Here is a 22,855-nt window from a genome sequence, read left to right as displayed (position 1 = left end):
AGGTTTAGGTTGCGGTCGGAACTCCAGGTTAGGTAACAGAGCAAACACTAATACACTATCAGTTTGGTATTTCCATTATAATTAGGTTTAGGTTGCGGTCGGAACTCCAGGTATTAATACACTATGAGTTTGGTATTACCATTATAATTAGGTTTAGGTTGCGGTCGGAACTCCAGGTTAGGTAACATAATTATCAGTTTGGTATTACCATTATAATTAGGTTTAGGTTGCGGTCGGAACTCCAGGTTAGGTAACAGAGCAAACACTAATACACTATCAGTTTGGTATTACCATTATAATTAGGTTTAGGTTGCGGTCGGAACTCCAGGTTAGGTAACAGAGAACACTAATACACTATCAGTTTGGTATTACCATTATAATTAGGTTTAGGTAACGTGCATAATTAAATATGTATCATATACTACCTTCTCCTCCTAAGAGATCAACTATTGATATTTTTCGACCCAATCAAATACCACTTCTCGACAAAAGTTAAGCCAATCACTTATAGTGTTATGAGATGTTGTTTTAGTTAAATCACTTGTTTCTCGTTTAATGTCCTCATATTTTGTTGTGCCGAACGTCAAGATTATTATGTTTTCAATGCTAAACTTTGATCCAGAAAACCACGTATTATTCAAAGCACTTAGTCTATAATCATGAGGTTGTCCATACCGGTACGATAATTGTTTGACAATTATCTTCTACGAAAATAATTTTTTAATGTATTTTTTTGCAAATTAATTATTTACCATTTCGTTGTCACAAATGGGACACTTTTTAGTTGCTAATAATAAACCCATTGTTATACACCAGTTAATCATTGTCCTGTGAGACAAGTATTAGTCTAAATAATGTCTTTAGATTAATCATTTTGTTCACTAAATTTAAGTCATAGCTTTCAAAAGAAACATAACTTTCAAGATTAACAAAGAAAATATTCTCTAATTTACAATAAAATTAATAGTAATTCACGAGACATTCATATATTTATCTTTAAAATTGTATTAAATATTAATCGCGTGAACAACAAGTGGCAGCTATACTATACAATACCCATGATTATCAAATTGATAATCAAATTATGTTATATAATAATAAAATACTGTTTTGATATTTAATAACTAAAATTCTAATGAATTCGTATTATTGATTCGTATAATTTTTTGAGAATTAACATAAAGTCAATTATATAATTTACAAATTTTTATTATTTTATTCAGTTTTTAAGCAACTATAGTACAGTATATCTATAGTATATTTATTATACTAACTAACTAACTGTGAATATATATAAAAATCAGTATATAATTAATATAAAACCTATATCTATATTACTGTCACAACAGATGTCACTCTCACTTATACACACACAGACATACATACAGACATACAGTATATTATAATTTTTTCTCTTTTTTATCCTATCATTAGTAACTCATATACACAGTCTTATCATAATTTTAATTTTTTAATTTAATTGTATTTTTAAAATTAATAATAATAATAATAAACTGATATTAATTGATTTGTTTATGTAGTTGTCTAACATTGATATAATATTATAATGTTATTAATAAAATACTTAATACTAAACTAATACTTATAATTCTTGAGTGCAATGAATTTTGACACTTATTTAATAAAAATAATTGAGTTTTCAATAACTTTGAATTAAATTATAGTAACAAATGTTAATATTGCATATTTGCTGAGATAAATATCGCAATAAGATATTTAATATAAACTTCATATTTTATTTAATAAATGTATTTCTTAATTAAATTTTTTTAACAATTTAAAAAATATATATTTAATAAATAACTTTTAAAATTAAATTTCTGTTTAGTATTTTCATTAATATTTACTATAGATAATAAAACAATAGCAATAATATCAATTGTAAATAGAATTTTTAATTATTTAAAAACTTTAATATAAATTATTTAATAAAATGAGATCTTAATTACTACAGAAAATTCAATTTATACAAAACTGATAAATCTTTTTTTATTGAATTTTTTAATTAGAAATTTTTCAAAGATATGTAAAAAATTTAATTTTTATCATATATAACATATAGAAAATAGTTTACATGATGTTTATTATTTATACTGTTAATTTTAGTTATTACAGTACATTATAATATTCAGTAAATTTAGTAAGAGAAATGTATATTTTATTAAAATAAATTAATTATTTAAAAATGTTTATAAATTAATTACTTATAAGTTATAACTGTAATAAGTGATAATAACATAAATTAATTATTTTTAATTTTAACATAAAAGACAATAAAAATATATTTAATATATTAATTTTATTTTATTATTCAATATTATAGTTTTTTTAGAAAAGTTTTTACATAAAATGATTAATTTAAACACTGTTTTGAATGACATATTCATTATTATTGTTTCCAAACGACTGATTTATGATAAATCTTCAGATCTCTTGAGGTTTACATAAATATTATTTGAAATTACAATTGAAATGTTTGTTTCTTACGTCAAATAATAATAATAATAAATATGTTTATTTGATAATCTTTTCTTTTATTATTATTTTTAATATTATATTTATAAATACATTTAGATAAAATACTACTTTTTAGACTAACCACCCATACAGGTGCCGCCTGTATTATACAGGAATGGAGGGTCGGATACAAACGTCAGGAAATGTGTTGACATGTTTAATGTAATCTACACTTTAAAAATATGTATAACTAATTGATTTAATAAAAGTATAAAATAATTATGAGTTACATTTTCTATGTTTCTAATATTTAATAGTATTTTAAAAATATACAGTATGAATATATAAAATAATATAATAAAAATTAATTTTAAAAATTATAAATTTGTTCATATTTGGATTTTAATTACATTTTTAATTTAATTTAAAATTACTTAATTTATTTGAAAAATATAAAGGAATATACAGTTATTTAAATACAGGTTAACATACGGGAATGTAAAAGTTAATATACAGAAAAAATGCAGATAATATTTATGTAGTTTTGCAGTATAATACAGGGTTTCTAAAAACTTGTTTTGTCAGTCTATACTTTATATTATTATAATATAAATATAATACAAATATAACTAAAAGCATTAATGTTTTTTTTAATTACAAATACTGAAAGAATTGTCTGTAATATAGATTTTGTAAATTAAAAATATTATTTTGTGACGAATGAAAAATATAAATCATTATTATTTACACTAAATAATAAAAAAGATTTATTTTTTAGTTTATAATTTTTTACAATAAAATAAATATGAAAAGTCAAATCTTTGTTAAAATTCATTATATTTTATAATTTTCTAAATTTCTATTAATTTTATATTTTTATTCCTATATAATATTTTTGTTTAATTTACACATATAAAACATTACTATTATTTTTAGGTTTATCTAATTAAATAATATATTCAGTGATAATACGATAAATAATTTTAATTATTAATAAAACTTTAATTTGATAAAATCTGATTTTTAAAAAGATTTATACATCACAAACTTATTTAAAAACAAATAAAATAATATGTAAATATTCATTTTAATATATAATTTAAAAATTTGATTACTAACTTAATTTTTAAATATTTGTTATAGATAAATTAATATTGTATAACTGTTTAAATAAAATATTTCAATAACTGTATACATATACTGTAAACTTTATTATATTTTCTTTAAATATCATATACTTAATAATCTTAACAATATATTTTATTTAAAAAATATAAAGATATAAAAAATAATTGGTAATAAATTGTAAATTAATATATTATTGAAATTATTAAACATTTGTTTGTTAATATAAAAACAAATTCATTGACATTTTTGTTTTCATATACCAATTGAAACACGCATTTGCAATATAGTACAGTAGTTGTAGACATAATCAATATACAATGCGCTCAAAAATACTTTAGTTTTTATAAAAATTATAATTTTTAAACAATTTATTTAGATATGTAATTTTTTAAATAAAATATTTATTAATTAATAATACACACTTTATATTAATCTTATATATTAGTTGTAAAGATATCAAAACAAAATAATTATAATGTATAAAACATGTAGTTATCAAATGTGTATATACTTGCCATCAATTTATTCGCTGTGGTGTATGTCTAGTAAGCATTGACTGCTATCACTACAAGAGTTACTTCAATAGTAGACTCACTTTAGTTGCTATAAGATTAAGAAAAATAGCAGTTTTATCAAGACTTACAAAAATGAAACAAATTTCAGTTAATATATCGGCATATCTTCACAATCTATTTAATGAACGATACGATTCTCAAGTCATYCAAAATATCTACGGAAATCAAGAATTTATTTTTATTAATCGTGAGTATAGTTTGTGTAATATAAATATTATGCTTTAATAAATATATGCTTTATATTTTGTTGAATAATAATCAATAGAAATTATAATAAGAAATAATTAGATTTTATAAAATGATTACATATATTCTTAAAGAATTTCGTTTATAATTATTTATAAATATCTCTTAAACATATGACGTCTATTTAAAATATTTATAACATATGTTGAATTTAAATCATTTATTACTATATATTATACAATAATTTAATTTCCATTTATAATACTGATTTGTTACAAACAATTAATTATATTGTATATATTATTGTATTTATATTGTTAAAATATAACTGTCAAAATAGTTGTAACTTGTTTTTGTTATAAAACTTAATCATGAAATTTCGAAACTCACAAAAATATTAGTTGAAATTTGAATTCTGTTAAAATAAAAAAACAAATATAATGTACTATATTTTTTTATTTACCTCAACTTAGTTTTGTGTTAAGTTTGCAAAAATATTTGACTTATAGTCAATTTGATACACCATTTAATAGAATTATATTCTATACGTGTTTTGTAATTWTCATAATTTTTTTAGTTTTAATAAAGTTAAAATGCAAAAATTTTATTTTCCAAAATTCATTGTCTCAAATGTAGTTTAATATATTTTAAGATATATATCTAAATAAAATTTTGCAATATAAAATTTATTAAATGTATTAAATATTAAAACATACAACATTTAAATATAATTATATACAAAAAAAATATTATTCTATTATGAAATTACAAACAATTCTTTAATTTTTTGTTATTTTTACAAAATTATTTTATTGTTTTTATATAACCAATGTTTACATCGATTTGTCGATGATATTCACGTTTTAGACATAGATCCACACAAAATAGATTTAATTGTAAGTACAAATTACAAATGTAAAAAATATAGTTTTAGATTATAAGTAAACTATTTTTTCATATATTATTTAAAAATATATAAATACTTAAAATATATTTTTATATAACATAACAAAATAATAATGTAAGCATTTCTTAATAGTTAATTCCAATAATAATGTTTAGTTTAATTTAAAATTAATTTCCTGATATTTTAATGAAAATATGATATATATTAATAATACTAGTTTTTTATTTTATTTATTGACAATTATTCTAATAAAAATTCATATTTTGTTTAACTATTATATAATATTTTGTGACTTATCTAACTATAGTCAATATTTRCAATTTATTCTACTTTTATAATATTTAGATTGCAATCTATATTTTAATTGAAGATAAATTAATGATAAAAAATCATTTGTCACGTAAAACTTTAATCAACAAATATTACAAATATTTGCATTTCAGGTGTATTTATAATTAGTGTTAAGGAAATAGAAAATTTTCTAAAAATAAAATTAATATATTTTAATTATTTTGTTATAATAAAAATAATGTTATTCATTTCTAAATTAATAACTACTTTATTTAATATGTAATCATTTTCACAAACTCAAGAAAAAATACGTATTTGACTTCTATATGTCTGTGTGTGACATAAAATTTTTCTAATTTAGAAATTATATATGAAATAAAAAAATAAAGTATAGAAAATCAGAATTGAAGTTTTGACATTTCTTAAAAATCAAATAACATAATGGCCTAAATAAAAAAAAATAAATTACGATGTGGGTTAAGAATCAAAATTCAATAATATTTTTGAAAAAATACATAACTAAAGTTGTTAATTGATTTATTTTTAATATAATATATTAATAATTAAGAAATTTGTAAAATCAGAGAATAGTTAAAAATTAATTAATATATTTAAATTAATTTATATGGAGTTCGTCTGTAAATGCTTTATAGCATTCTCAACTGGATTATTATTAATCATTTAACTTAAATATTTAATAGTAAAAAATTAATTATAAAATTTGTTATATAATAATGTTATTTTATAAATAAGTAAAATTATATTTTTATATATTCACGAACTTCTTAAAGGAATACTTATTTGAATTCAAATTCTTAATAATTCTTTTTTTCCTTCAATTTTGAAATTTTGGATTTGGATTAATCATCAAAAATAATGTAAAGAGAATTAACATTAAAATTTTGATATCTCTTCAGTAAAATGAAGAAAATGGCGAACAAAATACAATAAATTGTTTTTCAATTATTAAGTTAAGAAATGGGTTAAACAAAAAAAGCAGTCAAGATTTTTTGTCTATTTATTAAAAATAAAATGGCGTTTAAATTACATTTCCAGTCAAATGTCAAAATATAAATATTATAGTCAAATGTTCAAAAATCAAAACAATTTATTTATATGAGTTAATTATAATTTATATGAATAGTATATATGGGTATATCATATCACTGACTATCATATGGGGACAAAAACACTAATTTATAACTATATATGGATTACTCTTTGACTAAATTCATTCAAAATTATAGTCAACTTTACATTTGATTAAATATACTATTGATATAACGTTTTGGTTTGAAAGTAATAAATAAATTTTGACATAATATAAATACATTGGACTTCTCGCTATTTTGTCAATAATTTATATAAAACTTATGCTTTTATATGATTTATACAGTACTTGACTTTTTTAAAACGCCTGWTTTAAAATGAGATTTAATATATGATATAAACTTTTACTTTTACTTTTATCAATGTTTACTCTTCTAAATCGATACTAAAAAATAATTTATTAATCTCTAAAAATTGGTCTTTTGTTAGTTATCCGAAAAAGACTATAACTCAATATAATTTCGGTTTGAGTTTGAAATATTTATTTAACCAAAAACGATAATATTTGTTGAATTTAGGATTGAATTAGTTTTACTGTATAAAGTGTATTAAAAATATTGTGTATATTTTAGTTTAATATGTTAAATTAAATTATATTATATTAATATATAACTAAAAAACTATCTAATGATTATAACTTCTTAATTTTTATTTTATAATTTATATACTAATGTAGATCATTAAAAATTTTTAACATTTTGTTGCCTTTAAAATTTTTAAATTAAATAAACTTTRTTGTGATATTCAAATATGTCACAATTTTTTAATTAATAAATAATAAATTTAATAAAATAATAAAATAAGTAATTATCTTTTTTTAATATTTCATCAATATTGCTAAATAACAATATTAAAATAACAATTTTTTTAAATCTTAAACTTAATTAAATTATATATTAAGTCTATACAAGTAAATCATTATAAATACCTAATAAAATACTTATAGATTAAAAATCTTTCAAAAATAACAAAAAAAATCGAGTAAAAGTACTTTATGTTAATTGACAAAATTTAAAAGAATTAAATACTAGTAAATTATATTAATTTAATTTTAAGTAATATCTTATAAAGTGAATTAGATAAAAAATTAATAAATTTTTTAATTACATATTGTATTTTCAAAATTTATGCAAATTTTTTCTTATACTTTTTATTTTAATTTTAGATGACATAATAACATTTTAATGATCTACATTTTACCTAATTATAATTGCAAAATACATATAATTACACCCGATTTGATAGCAATCAATACTATAATCTAAACAAATTGGGAAAATTACAAGAGATTATTATATAATTCAATGATTACTACTTTTTAAATCCTTAGACTTTATTAGATCTCAATTGATTCGTATAAATTCAAAATAATCAGATAATTAGCAATTAAATTGTATTATTTTAATAGTTATTAGTAATGCTTGCATTAAATTTGTTAATTAATCTAAACTAATGATTTGATTATTAGTTACAAATTCGTTATTATTTGTTATTATAAATATAAATAAAATAAGAATATATTTAATTAATTAATGCTTACCTGTTATTAGAATTAATATAACAAAATAATAATTCAATTAAYAAGGTTAAAAACAAAATATAATTGTATAAAACAAAAAATTAAATATTTTCTACTATATAACTAGAGTTATGCATCTTCGGGAGTTTAAATGGCCAAAATCAGTCGGAAAATCGGGAGTAAAAAATGATAAAATCGGGAAATTAAATTTTGTTCTTTTCTTATAATAGTAATAATAATCAATAAAATTTTCAGTTTTTAATTGATTAAGTGATTATAAAAATGCATTTAGTTTTAGTTTATAAACTACACTTTGTATTATCCATTTTTAAAAATACATTAATTAATTTAAGTATTACAGTAAATATGTTTACAATACATACAAAACTACAATTTTTATAACAAAATATTGTCTAAAGTGTGTTTTTTCTTATACATATCGTCCCATTTATTGATATTGAGTTAATATTGTATTAGATGTGCCGCTAATATTGTATTCAATATGTATTTAAGTGTTATGTCAATCAATATTTAGCTAATTTCGGGGAAAACACACTTAAATACTCTTTTTGGTATTTTTCGGAATTTTCTCAAAAAACACCAAAAATCGTGAAAAACATTAGGCGTTAATTCCATTTAAAATGTTACTATACTTCTATAAATATTAAATTCCCGACGATTTAATAAATAATAATGTTTCGGGAATTCCCGAAGATATCTAACTCTATATATAACTAATAAATTTTATATTTATAAAACAATTTTTGAAAAATTAATATTAATTAAAAGTTTACTTTTAAATAAATAATTAATTTTTGTGATTAACACAATTTTTAATACGTAATGAATATACTATTTAATTTGTTTAATTACTAAAATATTTAAATTAAAAAAATTACTWTAATTTTAAGAAATTGATTAAATAAATGTTAAATTTAATTGATTATAGAGATAGATGAGTGCCATTTGTCTAATATATTAAATGCAAAGATATGTGAGGACGAAGAGTCCGGTTGTTTGGACACTAGTGATGGCTATCAATGTATTTGTGGCGATAAACTAAAACCTGTTGATCCGTATACTAAGTCTTGTGAATTTAAAAACGGTCAGTAATTTTATTGTTAATAATTAACATTTTATTACAAATTTTTATATACTTGAATTTATTAAAATTAAATTTAAAAAAATATTTGTAAGATAAAATGTATGCATCTATTGGTCACAACCATTTTAATGTATTAAGTTAATAATAATGTATTAAAAACCACCTGGGGCTATTTCAAACAACTAATTTTTTATCAATTTGTTTGCGATTATTGATTTATTGTAACAAAACGAACTCTAATATTATTTACACATTAATCGATAATGTATTTTCATTTAAACACTAAAAGTTAGTCACTTAAAAATATATAATATAATAGTAATCTTTAAGCTTTATTACATAATATAGTTTAGTAATGATTTAGTCTAAAATGCATTTTATAAATAATATGGATCTATTTAAAAATTAAGTTAACTTATTGATTATTATTAGTCAAGTATCTTTTTAAATTTAAATCAATTAATTTTGCATTAATTTCAATTTGATCACAGTGTTTGATTTCAATGTTATTAACTCTAATAAAATGTAAATAATTTTACATTAACTATTGTTTGCTTCCGTTAGTTAAAAATCTTTTAATCAAATATAATTATATGTTGTATTTATTGTATAGTGTTATATAATTAAATGTAAACTTAAAAAACTAATACAACAAAAATAATAATACAACTAATATTACAAAATAATCTTAAAGATAATTGTTTTCAAATTATCTTCTAAATAATACTAAAGTAAAAAATAATAAAAATTGACCGCAATGTCAATGAATACATTGAACATAAAAATGCTTTATTTGACTAAAAATAGATTTTTCTATACTTGAAGAAAACCTTTTATTTTGGAAATGCGTGAAAACATGAGTTGTTTCGGACAACTTAGTTATACTTGTTTATAGAATATACAGAATATACAGAATATACAGAATATACAGAATATACAGAATATACAGAATATACAGAATATACAGAATATACAGAATATACAGAATATACAGAATATACAGAATATACAGAATATACAGAATATACAGAATATACAGAATATATGTCAGACGGGAAGCACTTATTTATGATATTCTTTGACGATATACTATATTCTCTACTTGTGTTGAAATCACATATACAGTGCAGTAGTCAATGCTTTGCCGGTTGTTTGATAAACGACTGTTTGGTTCACCACTGAGACAATAACTCACAATATCACTCAAAATATAACCTACAATACACTCACATAATGTCATATTACTTTTGGTTCAATCTCTCAAAACTATTCATTCAACTAAACATAGTCTCAATTTAATATCAATGTTTTTGTTTGTTGTTTTGTTTTTTCTATTGATTGAATAGCAAAACTTTTTTATTAAGATTTATATGTTTAGTATTATTTTATATGCAACTTATTTCACATCGTAATGCTCTTTCAAATGATATGATATTTTATTATTTTATTTTATTATTTCATTTTATTTTAATGCCATCAGAATTTCAGTACAAGTGCTGTCAGATAAGGATCGTTACATTTGCACAGTTCTATTCAATTCAGTGATACATTCTTTACACTAGTTTTAATGTATTTGTTTTAACATTAAAATAACATTTGGTATCTTTTCAAGCATTAAAAATCATATGAAATATGAATCACATTTATATATGACTTTGACATCATATATATTATTCATTCAATTTTTCTTAATGAGTCACAAAAAATTCACTAAAATACAGTATAGTTATTACATTTATTCATATATAAAAATTAAGTATTATTTTGAGCTATTATTTATTGCATAAAATATATTTTTATTTTGATATTTTACAAATGATATAATATTTTAAAAAATTTATAATTATATTTTTTAAAACAATTATATCTCACATAATACAGTATGAACTTTATTTTAGATGAAAATATTAAGAAATATCATACTGTATGTAAAGTTTTATGTATATAAATACTGTAATTACAAACAAATTATTAACATAAATCATTTTTACTTTATTGGTTAAAAAACAGATATTTAAAAAATATTGATTAAAATACATATTTAAACCAGTAAAAATGCTATAAAGCATTGCCAGAAACAAACTTTCATAAAATAAAATTTTATTGTCTAATATTAACGCAATTTATAAAAGAAAATTTATATTATCAAATGACAGAATATTACAATATAAACTTTAGACATATGGGGTATTAAGTGATTCAGTATAACAAAATAAACTCAACTATAGTCATGAAGGGTATCAAACGATTCCATATTATTAAAATTTATAATTAGATTTATAAATAATTGCTGAATTACTTCTATATTCATAATATATGATAAATCTTAGAAAATCATACATTACCCAACATTAAATTTTTTATACTTTTGCCGCCATTTTTTAAATAATGCTGATCTATTATATATTATTTTTGATGCTCTATACATTTCTAAACGTTAAAATTTTTACCTAATTTTTTTTACTTTGGGGCCATTTTTTCTGTTATCGAAGAGATATCAAAATTTTAATGCTGATTCCTTACGCCTGTTTTGATGTTTTATTCAAATCTATACTCAAAAATGTTTACCTAATTTTTTTACTTTGGCCGCCATTTTCTCTATGTTCTCTATGTTCTCTATGTGACAAAATATCAAAATTTCAATACTGTATATACTGTAGAACATAGAAATAATTAATAATTAGAAATTAATTATGAAGTCATATGAATCAATTGCTTAAAGTGTCATACATTGCAACTATCAATATTAGAGTATAGTTACGCCAGAGTTCCAACTTTACTGCAATAGTTGCTATGATGTTGGCTAATGAGCACTACATATAAAAGTTGTATATTTATAAGTTTATTTAGGTTTATGTTATCACACATTATATAATATATAAAACTTTAATTACTCACAATTTGTGACATATATTTAGCTTATTATTGTCTTCAGCCTTAATTGCGGACAAATTAATGCAATAATGTTTCGGACAGTAATTCAGTGGGAGCTATGTATAGACTATTTAGTTTTACAATTAGTTTTTATATTATTATATATGATATAAAAACTTATGTTTAAAACTAGTCAAATAAGTTTTATAGCACTAAACATGTTATCATTTTTTGTGGTCAATCTCTCTCACCGTAAGTTCTAAAGACCAACAGTGCTGTCAGTAATGTACGGCAATTGCGGTGATGAAGAATAGAGACAATTACTGTCCGAAACAATATTGCAATAATTTGTCCGCAATTAAGACCGAAGACAATAATATGTCATAAATTGTGAGTAATTAAAGTTTTATATATTGTATATTTATATTACATATAGAGTTGGAGTAACTTTCTCTGGGAGGGAAGTTCTCTAATAAAATGTCTCAAATTTTTTCTCCCTTAATTGTTACAACGAGAAATTATATTTTATATTTTTACAATAAATAGTTATAACCAAAACTTTGCAAATATTTTACAAAAAACAATTCATTTTCAAATCAATAAATTTAATGATACTATTTATAAATAGCAATCAAAATACATTTTAATATAATATTTGTTTTTTAAATATCATAATAAAATGTGTTGCTTAGGGTTTAATAAGTGGTAACACAAGGAAATAGAAATCCTAGGAATTCCCGGTCAACACAAAACTTAAGGAATTTTTTGAATATAAAAAAGAGAGGAAATTTGATTAAACTATAATTATATATAATATAATTGTGTTTTGATTGTTGGGCTGACCCGCAGTACAACACAGTTAAGCAATTGACAAAATATTTGTCCGTTTGATAAAAACTTTAAATAATTAAAATCTCTGTAATATATTTCAATGTAATTATAATATTTTTATAGTAAAAATTTATTTATTAAAATTCATAATCAAACAAAAATTTAATTTATGAAAACCTTTATTTTTAAAATTAGTAATTTTATTATATTATTTAGACTTATATTATTAATATTTCTGTTGAGTCAATTATTTTAATGAAATTGACAATTAAAAACAAAACTATTTATAAATTATATATATAATATTAATATACTATTTAATTTTAATTAATTAAAGATCAAATTATGATAAAAATATGATAAAAATATTATATATATTTTAAAAAATAATGTTAATTCATAAAAATGTATTGATAGCTTTCAGTATTATTATTTAAGCTTTAAGCTTATAATTGGTTTATAATTTATATTATTAAAGTGATTAACAAAAAATTATATCTCAATTTTTATGTAATTAATTGTTATATTATTTTTAATTTTTTTAGTATAATTTAATATAATATAAGTTGTTTTTACACTATACACAATATTCTTGTTTTAAATCTATTTAAGTTAATGTTAATCTAGTATTACTGTAAATTAAATTTTTTATTTACATTATATTTTTATTTATGACAAACAGTATTGTATACTGTATTTGATTGCATTTGATTTGTTATTATATACACTAAATGGTCATCTTTTTAATAAAATGGATTAATTTCTATAGAAACTATTGAATTTAAAATTTATATGAATAAACATTTAAAAATACATAAATTTTATATACATTTTACATAAGTGAGATTATTTTTAAAAAATATTATATTATTAGTATTATAGGTTTGTTATAAAAAATAAATTTTAATAAATGTAAAGTGCAATATCTTATTACATACTTATATAATAACACTATTTATATATTTTATTTTTAACAAATATTATTGTTATTGATTTTTATTTATAATAAAATTTAAATTGATTAAAATATATCATTTATATTATAGCGACAAACGATAAATATGAGCCTCCATTGGATGCACTCAATGCTCCGCCAATAATATTGCCAACACATGTGAATGTATTAATAATTATTATATTGTAATAATAATAATAATAATAATCAATTAATTAATATAACTATAATTTTATACAAAAGTCAACAAATTCTAGTAATAAATCCAAGATTTCAAGACACGACCTGGAATTGTCTAAAATTACACAATTTTGGACATTCAATACTTTAGTGGCTTTTATTTCAATCATTTTATTTATACTACTTTTAAGTTTCATTGGATTTTGTGTACATAAAAAAGTCAGAAAACATAGGAAACGTGAGACCAGTCATATAGCAATGTCCGGTACATTCAGCAAACGTATGCAACAGTACGTAACAAATCCTAATTATTATACCAGGTTTGACATCATATTTGTCTTATTCATACAACTATAATATATTTATTTAAATAAACGATAAACTCATTTTAAATTTTTAATTTAAAACGTTTTTGATTAAACAATAATAATTACATTAATAAATATAAATAGAAAAGCATTTACTATAAAAAATACATTTTTATAATTTTTTGTAAATTCAGTTTATTATTTTAAATTTATAATATAATTATAATGATTTAAAAATAATATTTATTAAAATTTGCAAAATAAACTGTCACATATACATGCATCCATACATTTTGTTTTCAATAACAAATTTTTGAAGTTTGTTAAAAATTATATATAATAAATTTATTTATATAAAAATATCAATACTCTACTATTAGACAAAATAGATTCTTATGAAAAATTATTATTTATATTTTCACTTTTAGATATTTATAAATTGTCGGCTAATTTTTCATTCTTATCATTATTTTATACTTTTAAAATTATTTTAAAAATAAAGTTAGATTTAAAAGGAATTCTAAGAGTATTAATCTATAATAATAAAAAATATAACTAATTTAATTTAGTTTAATTAATTAATTAATATACAGTACTTATATATATATAAGTATTGTTTCATTAATAACTCATTTCGTTGTATATCTAAAAAATATAATCAATAAAACGTTTCACTAAAATTAATGATTTGTACATATCTTATATATATATTAAAACATAATGTAATTGCTGTACATTAAGACAGAGTTTAGAAAGTTATAAATTTTGATATACAATGCCATCCCTGACCTCTTGCCCCGTATATACCATACATTTCTAATTATTCAGTTTTTTATGGATAGATTTTTTTAAAAAGTATTTTAATTTATTCTAAATTATGATTTTATATAAAAACAATATAACAACTAAATTAATTTAATAACCAAACATAAAAAACAAAATAAACAAGTTGAGAATGCTAGGTAGCATTGCCATAAACAAACTTTAATTACTCCTTATAAATAATAAAATATCCCACATATGAATTACTAACATTATAAAGTCTATATAAATTATATAATATTTAAAATATTGTTTGCTTATACTGTTCTGTATATATTTATTATATTATATTCAATATTTTTTATATATTATATTAATTTATTATAAAAGATTCAAAATATTTATCGCTGATAACAATTAGTATCTATGAATCATATTATAATTAAAATATTTATTGCTAATAATTATTAGTCCAAAAAATTAATTACAACTAAATTTAGTCATTATATTCCAAATATGCATTTAAATTAAATTAGTTAATATTTGCAAAAATCAAATTTATTGACCAAATTGATCACAAAATTATTTTACAGTCTGATGTACATTATGTATCAAAAATTAAAAATTTCAATTTTTTCTATTTTGGCAGCCATTTTGTCGATGTTTCTTAAGAGATGTCATTTTTGAATAAATCCCTTATATCTTAGTTTTAATGTCATAACCGAATTTGAATTCAGAATTTTAAAGTTTTAAAGCGAAACACATTTCAGAAAATAAACTTTTTATAGTTTGTTTGAAAAAAATTGCATAAAATGTGTTGTATAACAACATCATTGTTTACATTATTCAGTTTTTTAAATATTACAGAATTTATTTATTTTTTAAAATATTGTAAATCAAATAAAACATATACTAAACAAAGTTTTAAGTGAGAATAAAAATATTGAAATTATATGATGTTAAATAAACTAAAATAGTTATAACTCATTTAAAAATGTTGTAAAAATTAATTTATATTTTCTATCTTTTTACAATTATTACAATTTAAATAAACTTTTATATATTATAGTTTACAGAATTATAATATAATTAAAATAATTTATTGATATAGTTCTCCGGACACACCATTGTTTAAGTTAATTCAAGACATTGAACTTCTTGAAGAAGACATTACATTTGGAGAAGTTATAGGAGAGGGATGTTTTGGAACCGTTTATAAAGGTTTTGTTCAATTTTTATCCAAACATTTATTATTATATTAATTATATAAATAATTTTGTTTAAAAATAATTAATAAAACTAATCATTTTTTTATTGAATATGCATATTCAGACTTATTCAGACTTAAAAACATAAAATTTATGATTATATGTTGTGATAAAATAAGATATAAAGGATATATTTTTATATTTATTGTAAAATTAAAATCTTTAAGTTCATAAAATTTCATATAATAGTTGTAAGTAATAGTGATACTCTGAACATATAATGTAAAGAATATTGATTGCCTTTAAATGTTGTAATCGTGTATTTGTATAGATTCTGTAATGTTTTATACCGATAGAGTATATGTTATATAAAATATTTAGTATGAAATTCTGTCTGAAATTTTATACTAATCTTTTAATGGACTAAATCTTACAATTGATTCTTTAAATGGGTTTATAGTGTTTTTAATGTTTGGATACCATTTTACATTAAAAACATGTTCACGTTTTAAATGTTTGTAGACTTAATATAATACTACTTGTATTATATAGATATTACATAAGTTGTAAGTACTTATTAATTAAATACAGTTTTTATATAAGATTCATTTTGTAAGTGATTTTTGAACTTAACAAATGTTTCACATTATAATCTAATAGTATTTTATTATTATTCAATTTAATAGTTTTTCTTGAAATTAATTTTATCAAAACATTGATCTTTTATATAAATATAATCTAATAACAAATTATTTTGTGTAAATACATTGAAAAAATATTATACACTTTATTGATCACAATTTAAAAGCTGTCAAATTATATAATGTGTAGTATTTCTTATTATATGATATAATACTCTTATCATAATTTAATAATTTTGTAAATAAACTTTAGCTTTAATAGAGATATGAGTTACTAAAATGTTTTATTTATATAATTACATAATTTAGGTACATATCGACAATCAGACTCTACTATAACACAGGTGGCCATCAAAGTGCTAAAAGACAAGAAAGAATCAAAAGATGATTTTGAGAGAGAAATTGAAATAATTTCGACATTCAATCACAAAAATATAATCAAATTAATTGGTGTTGTGGTCACTGATTCCGATTTAATACCATATATGGTGTTTGAATATATGATGTTTGGAGACTTGGCTGAATTGTTGAGGACTAAAAAAGTGATACAACCATCACATTGTCAAACCATTGATGACCAACCTAACAAAGATCCTATACTTATAACACATGTACTGTATTTTCATTACTTTATATTTTATTTATAAATAACAATGATTTTATTTGTTATATTATAATCCTATAGGATTTATTAATTTGGATTTCAACGCAAATAGCTAATGGTAACAAATTAATTATAAATAGACTTAAGTAATTTGATGATACATAATATCATACAAAATAGGCTGCAAGTATTTAGCAGACAACCATTTCGTGCACCGGGATTTAGCCACAAGAAACTGTTTAGTTGGACATGACTTGACTGTCAAGATATCCGATTTTGGTATGTCTCGGGATATATACACTTGTGATTATTATAAGGTACAGTATATTTAATACTTTCTATATTTTCTTAATTAAAGTAAAAATTATAAATGCTTAACCTATATTTAAATAAAAACTACAATTAATTGTCTATATTTTAGTAATGATAATACTGTTGAGGAAAATGCCAATATATTAAACTCAATTTATATTTATTTTTTAATATTAAAATCTAATATAAAATGTAATTTAGTTTTCATTACTTTTCAAGTTTGACTTAAAATCATTTAAATTCTATATTCGTTTTTAACATTGAAAGCTAGATAAAAATTAATCAAAAAATTTTATGGTCTACCGATACTTAGGCTACTTAATAGGCTGAAAGATTGGCTAATACGCTAATGAGCTAATGGTCAGTAAAATGTAATAATTTATTATTTATGACATACCAGTACTGTAGACAATATGGATTGTCGGTAGGGGTGGAGTAACAATCAAATTAATATAATTTATTTAAGTGTTTAAAATTTATGTTTTGATAATCATTACAAATACTGTATATGCATCCCATAAAACAATGTACTAAAGTGTGTGTCATTATCTGTGAAAAAAATAATTTTTTTGGTTATATTTGTAGTTTTACTTAAAAAGGTTTTGCATTATAATTAAGCACTAATAACATTAAAATACTATTTTTGATTAATTCAAGTTATCTATTTAATAAATTAAGTCATAATTTTATAATATATTTTTTATAAAGTTCGTATATATTTATTGTTTACTATTCAGTTAGTTTATAACTATTAAATAATGTATATATTAGATAAAATAAACATTTAAAATAACACATAAATAATTTTTAAAAATAATTTATTTAATAACAAATGTTAAATTTAGTTTTAAAATTATAATATAAACCAGTTGATAATGCTAGAAAGCATTGACCAGAAACAAACTTTAATGGCGTAAATTACTTCCTATAAATATTATATTACTCCACATATGCATCACTAAAATTTTATTGTCAATATTTATAATATAAAATCAAAAATTATAATTTCTAAATAATAAATAGATAAAACCATTGATGAGTTATATATAAATTATTTATGAATAGGTGGGCGGATCTAAACTATTACCAGTCCGTTGGATGAGTCCAGTAAGTATCGGTTGTTTTATTATATTTCTATAATATTATAATTTTCTGTATCATATCTATATAATTATTGGTTGCGAAAATTGTCTTTTATAACTTATACTTCATGTATTTTAATATATATGTAGTATTATATTAAAATATAATATCTTTCAAATCATATATCAAATCAAAATATTTTTCAATCATAAATATTTAATTTATCATTGATTTGATATTTCAAGTAAATATCAAAATATTACATTTTAATAATTTATGATTACCGTACATTACTTGATTTCAATTTACTCATTGAGAGTATAGATTAAATTAAGTCAAATTTGATTATATGTTCAATTTCCGGACATATATTACACCAAATATTTATTTTGTCAATAAAATAAACAACACTTGAATTTATTGATTTTGTAGTCAACATTTGAATCTGACTTTAGTTTTTACTTTCATTTCATAAAATTTTTATTTATAGCTTAAGATTTAATCATATTTAATAAATTTCTATAATTTACATTAATTTAAATTCATATATTTAAAAAATCTAAATTACATAAAATTTTTATAATTATATATTACATAATAAGGTAAATAAAAAATTATTATACATTTATTTAAGTTATAAATTGTATTTTTAAAACAATAATAATAAAATTGTACTTAAGTATAGCTTAAAACAGATTAGAAATTTGACTGTTTTAAAATACACTTATTATAAAAATAATGATCAAATTAGTGAATTTTAAAGTTTTACGACAAAGTTTTTGTGGAAATTCAATGACTTTAAAGAATTTTCTAATAAATTATTTTATTATTAATATCACATTACAGACCTAAATTAAATATACCGGTATATATATATTTATTTAAATTTAAAAAATATTAATTTAAATAATATTAAAATAATAATTTTCATTTATAAAATATCAAAATTATTACATAAAATATATCATAACATTTTAATTATTTATAAAACAAAAAAATCTATATAATTTTTATGTTTTGTAAATTTTCAATAAACAAATATTATCTAAAATTAATTATCAAAAAATCAAATGTTTCTGTTAGTTACTTTTATTTAAAAATATTTATCGAATTGTTTTATTATTTTTAAATCTTTATAGTATTAAATCACTACTCTTTCAATGTGTTATATGAAATGTTAATAAAATATTTATAAATTCATTACACATAAAATAAATTATATTTTTATTCAGGAAAGCATTCTCTACGGAAAGTTTACTCTTGAATCCGACGTTTGGTATGTTATTGACTAAAATTTATTTTCTTTTCCACTCCTACCGAGAATTTAAGTACAATCTAAATATAATATAAGTATAAACTATTGATATATTATATAAATAATTTTAAATTTTAATATAAAAATAAAATGATATCATTAACATAATACTCAATAAGAATAATAAATTCTTATGCAAATGTAATATAGTATCTAAACTTATATGAATAATAATGTATCTATTTTTAACTAAAATATACTTAATTAATGTAGTCATTCATTAATATATATAACAATATAAATATATGTCTTTTATTATACTAATATGCTGTCCAGCAGTTGATTTTCAAGTATATACTGTATACAACTATTATAATTAAACTGTATAACATTTTTGTTAATCCCTATACAATATTATAGAAACATAAATAATTTAATATAACTAATATCTCAAGACTTATAAGCTTATATAACAACGAAAATCGTGTTTAAATATTAAGTGATAAAACTTAGTGAAAATTAATAGTCAGTTGACTCTAAAATTTCTTATTTAATGCTTAAATATAATATTTTTCTTATCATAAAAATATTTTTAAACAATATTACAAATTATAATATTTACAGTATATATAACTCAGTTTACTCTCAGATGTGTACTTCTTTAGATAACTCTTTCATAAGTCAGTCAATATGTATTACCCCAACAATTAATGTTCATTTGGTTAACTAATAATTATTTATATTTATTTTAAAATAAGTAATTATCATATAATTAAAGTTAATAAAAACGATTTGTGTCTGATATATAATATTTTATTATTTATTAATAGTTACAAAACCACATAATGTATAAAATGTATATTTTGACGACTTTTGAATAATTCATATGAATAGGTCATTTGGTGTTGTCCTCTGGGAAGTGTTTACTTTAGCAAAACAGCCATATTTTGGTCATAATAACGAAGAGGTTTGTATTTATTTATTTATTCATTCATTCATTAACTTATTAGCTAAAACTGTTTCATTATTGCTAATATTGATTATTATAACAAACTGTAGAAATGATAAAAATAATAAAAATAATTGTTTTAAATACTGAAAAGGTTGTCAAACTAATACTTCAGGGAATACTATTGATTCCACCGGAAGACTGTCCACAAATTATCTATGAATTGATGGCTAACTGTTGGAAGACTGAACCCATTCATAGAATAAATTTTCAAACAATTTTTCATAAATTATACAAAAATTGTACAAAAGATAAACAAAAATTATTGTTATCTGAAATTGAATTTAAAGAGAATAATGATGTTATTTGTTATGACAATTACATAGTGCCTGATATTGTTAGAAAATAATCATTTTTTAAACACAGTATTATTATAACATTGTAATTAATGATAAATTTATACTAAACCCAAACCCAGTATTATAATTATATTATATATCAGAGAGTCTAAGAAACTGATTCTTATGTGTTTTATATTAGATATAATAAAGATCCAAATTAGTGATACTAAATAGTATAATATAAAATCTGCAAAAATGCAAACCTAATATGTGAATCACACCTAAACTAAATCTATTTTACATAAATTATCAGTTGTAATCTCTTAATGCTAAAGATTATAAAATAAAAATTAACTAAAATAACTAAATTTAATTTTAACAATATGTAAAGCCATAATGTTGGTCAGTCAGTAGTGTACCCGATGTTGAGTTGTAGGTGTTCAGTAGCTCCCGCCCCCCCAATCAAGAAGTTGGTGTACCCAAAATTAATATTAATATTGTTTATTAAACAAAGATAGCTTTTTAGTGGAATTCACATTTAAAAATCAAAGTTAGACTATTTTTCATTATTATTTAGATCTTTTATGTATATATAAAATATACATATAAACCTAAATTTAATATATAATATAAAATTAAATTCTCAAGAAACTCTGATATTATTTATTAATTATAAATATTAATTATAAATATTAATTATAAATATTAATATGGGTATAAGTTACTAAAACTAAAAAAATAAAAAAATATTTCAAGTACATAATAATAATAGTATGTTATCATACTATATTAAAATAATAATTTATATTTAATAATAACATTGTTATACAGAATGTTTGAAATTAATCATATTCTGTACATAATTTATTTGTAAAAATAAATTTCTATTATTAATAATAATGACATAATTGATAATTATATCATACATTTGAAAACAATTTATATTCAATAAGTTATTCATCCAAAAACTATAATCTTATTTAAATATAAAATTTTTAAAAATAGTTTATAACTAAATTTAAAGAGATATTAAATATTATTATATAAATTAAAATATGTCATTTTTGTTTTATTTGTATATATATTTTAAGATATCATTACATTACAAATTAAAGCATTACAAAAAAAATTAATTTTTAATAGAAAATATTGTCGATTAAATTATAATAACATTTATAAAATATAAGATAATAATTCATTTAATTATAATTGTGAAAATAATATATATATATATGAATTTGACTAAACTTTAA

The 22,855-nt window shown here is 19.4% G+C and overlaps 1 protein-coding gene across 1 annotated transcript; it reads left to right on the top strand.

Moving 5' to 3' along the window:
• Positions 1–14,397: 14,397 nt before the first annotated feature.
• LOC128965867 (tyrosine-protein kinase transmembrane receptor Ror-like) lies at positions 14,398–21,556 on the top strand (the record flags this gene model as incomplete). The annotated part of the gene is made up of 9 exons (XM_054312644.1): positions 14,398–14,459; positions 16,321–16,430; positions 17,368–17,669; positions 17,744–17,780; positions 17,843–17,979; positions 19,040–19,081; positions 20,290–20,333; positions 21,207–21,279; positions 21,416–21,556. Coding segments are annotated over exons 1-9 (948 nt in total), but the record flags the coding sequence as incomplete, so codon positions are not given.
• Between the last annotated feature and the right edge of the window lie 1,299 nt (positions 21,557–22,855).

The sequence above is a fragment of the Oppia nitens genome, unplaced genomic scaffold, assembly GCF_028296485.1.
Source record: "Oppia nitens isolate AA-2021 unplaced genomic scaffold, nextdenovo-longstitch-racon4-pilon3 scaffold18_pilon_pilon_pilon, whole genome shotgun sequence".
In the NCBI taxonomy this organism is placed as follows: domain Eukaryota; kingdom Metazoa; phylum Arthropoda; class Arachnida; order Sarcoptiformes; family Oppiidae; genus Oppia; species Oppia nitens.
Note: the sequence above shows the minus strand (reverse complement) of the source record. Positions and strands in the feature narration are given on the sequence as shown.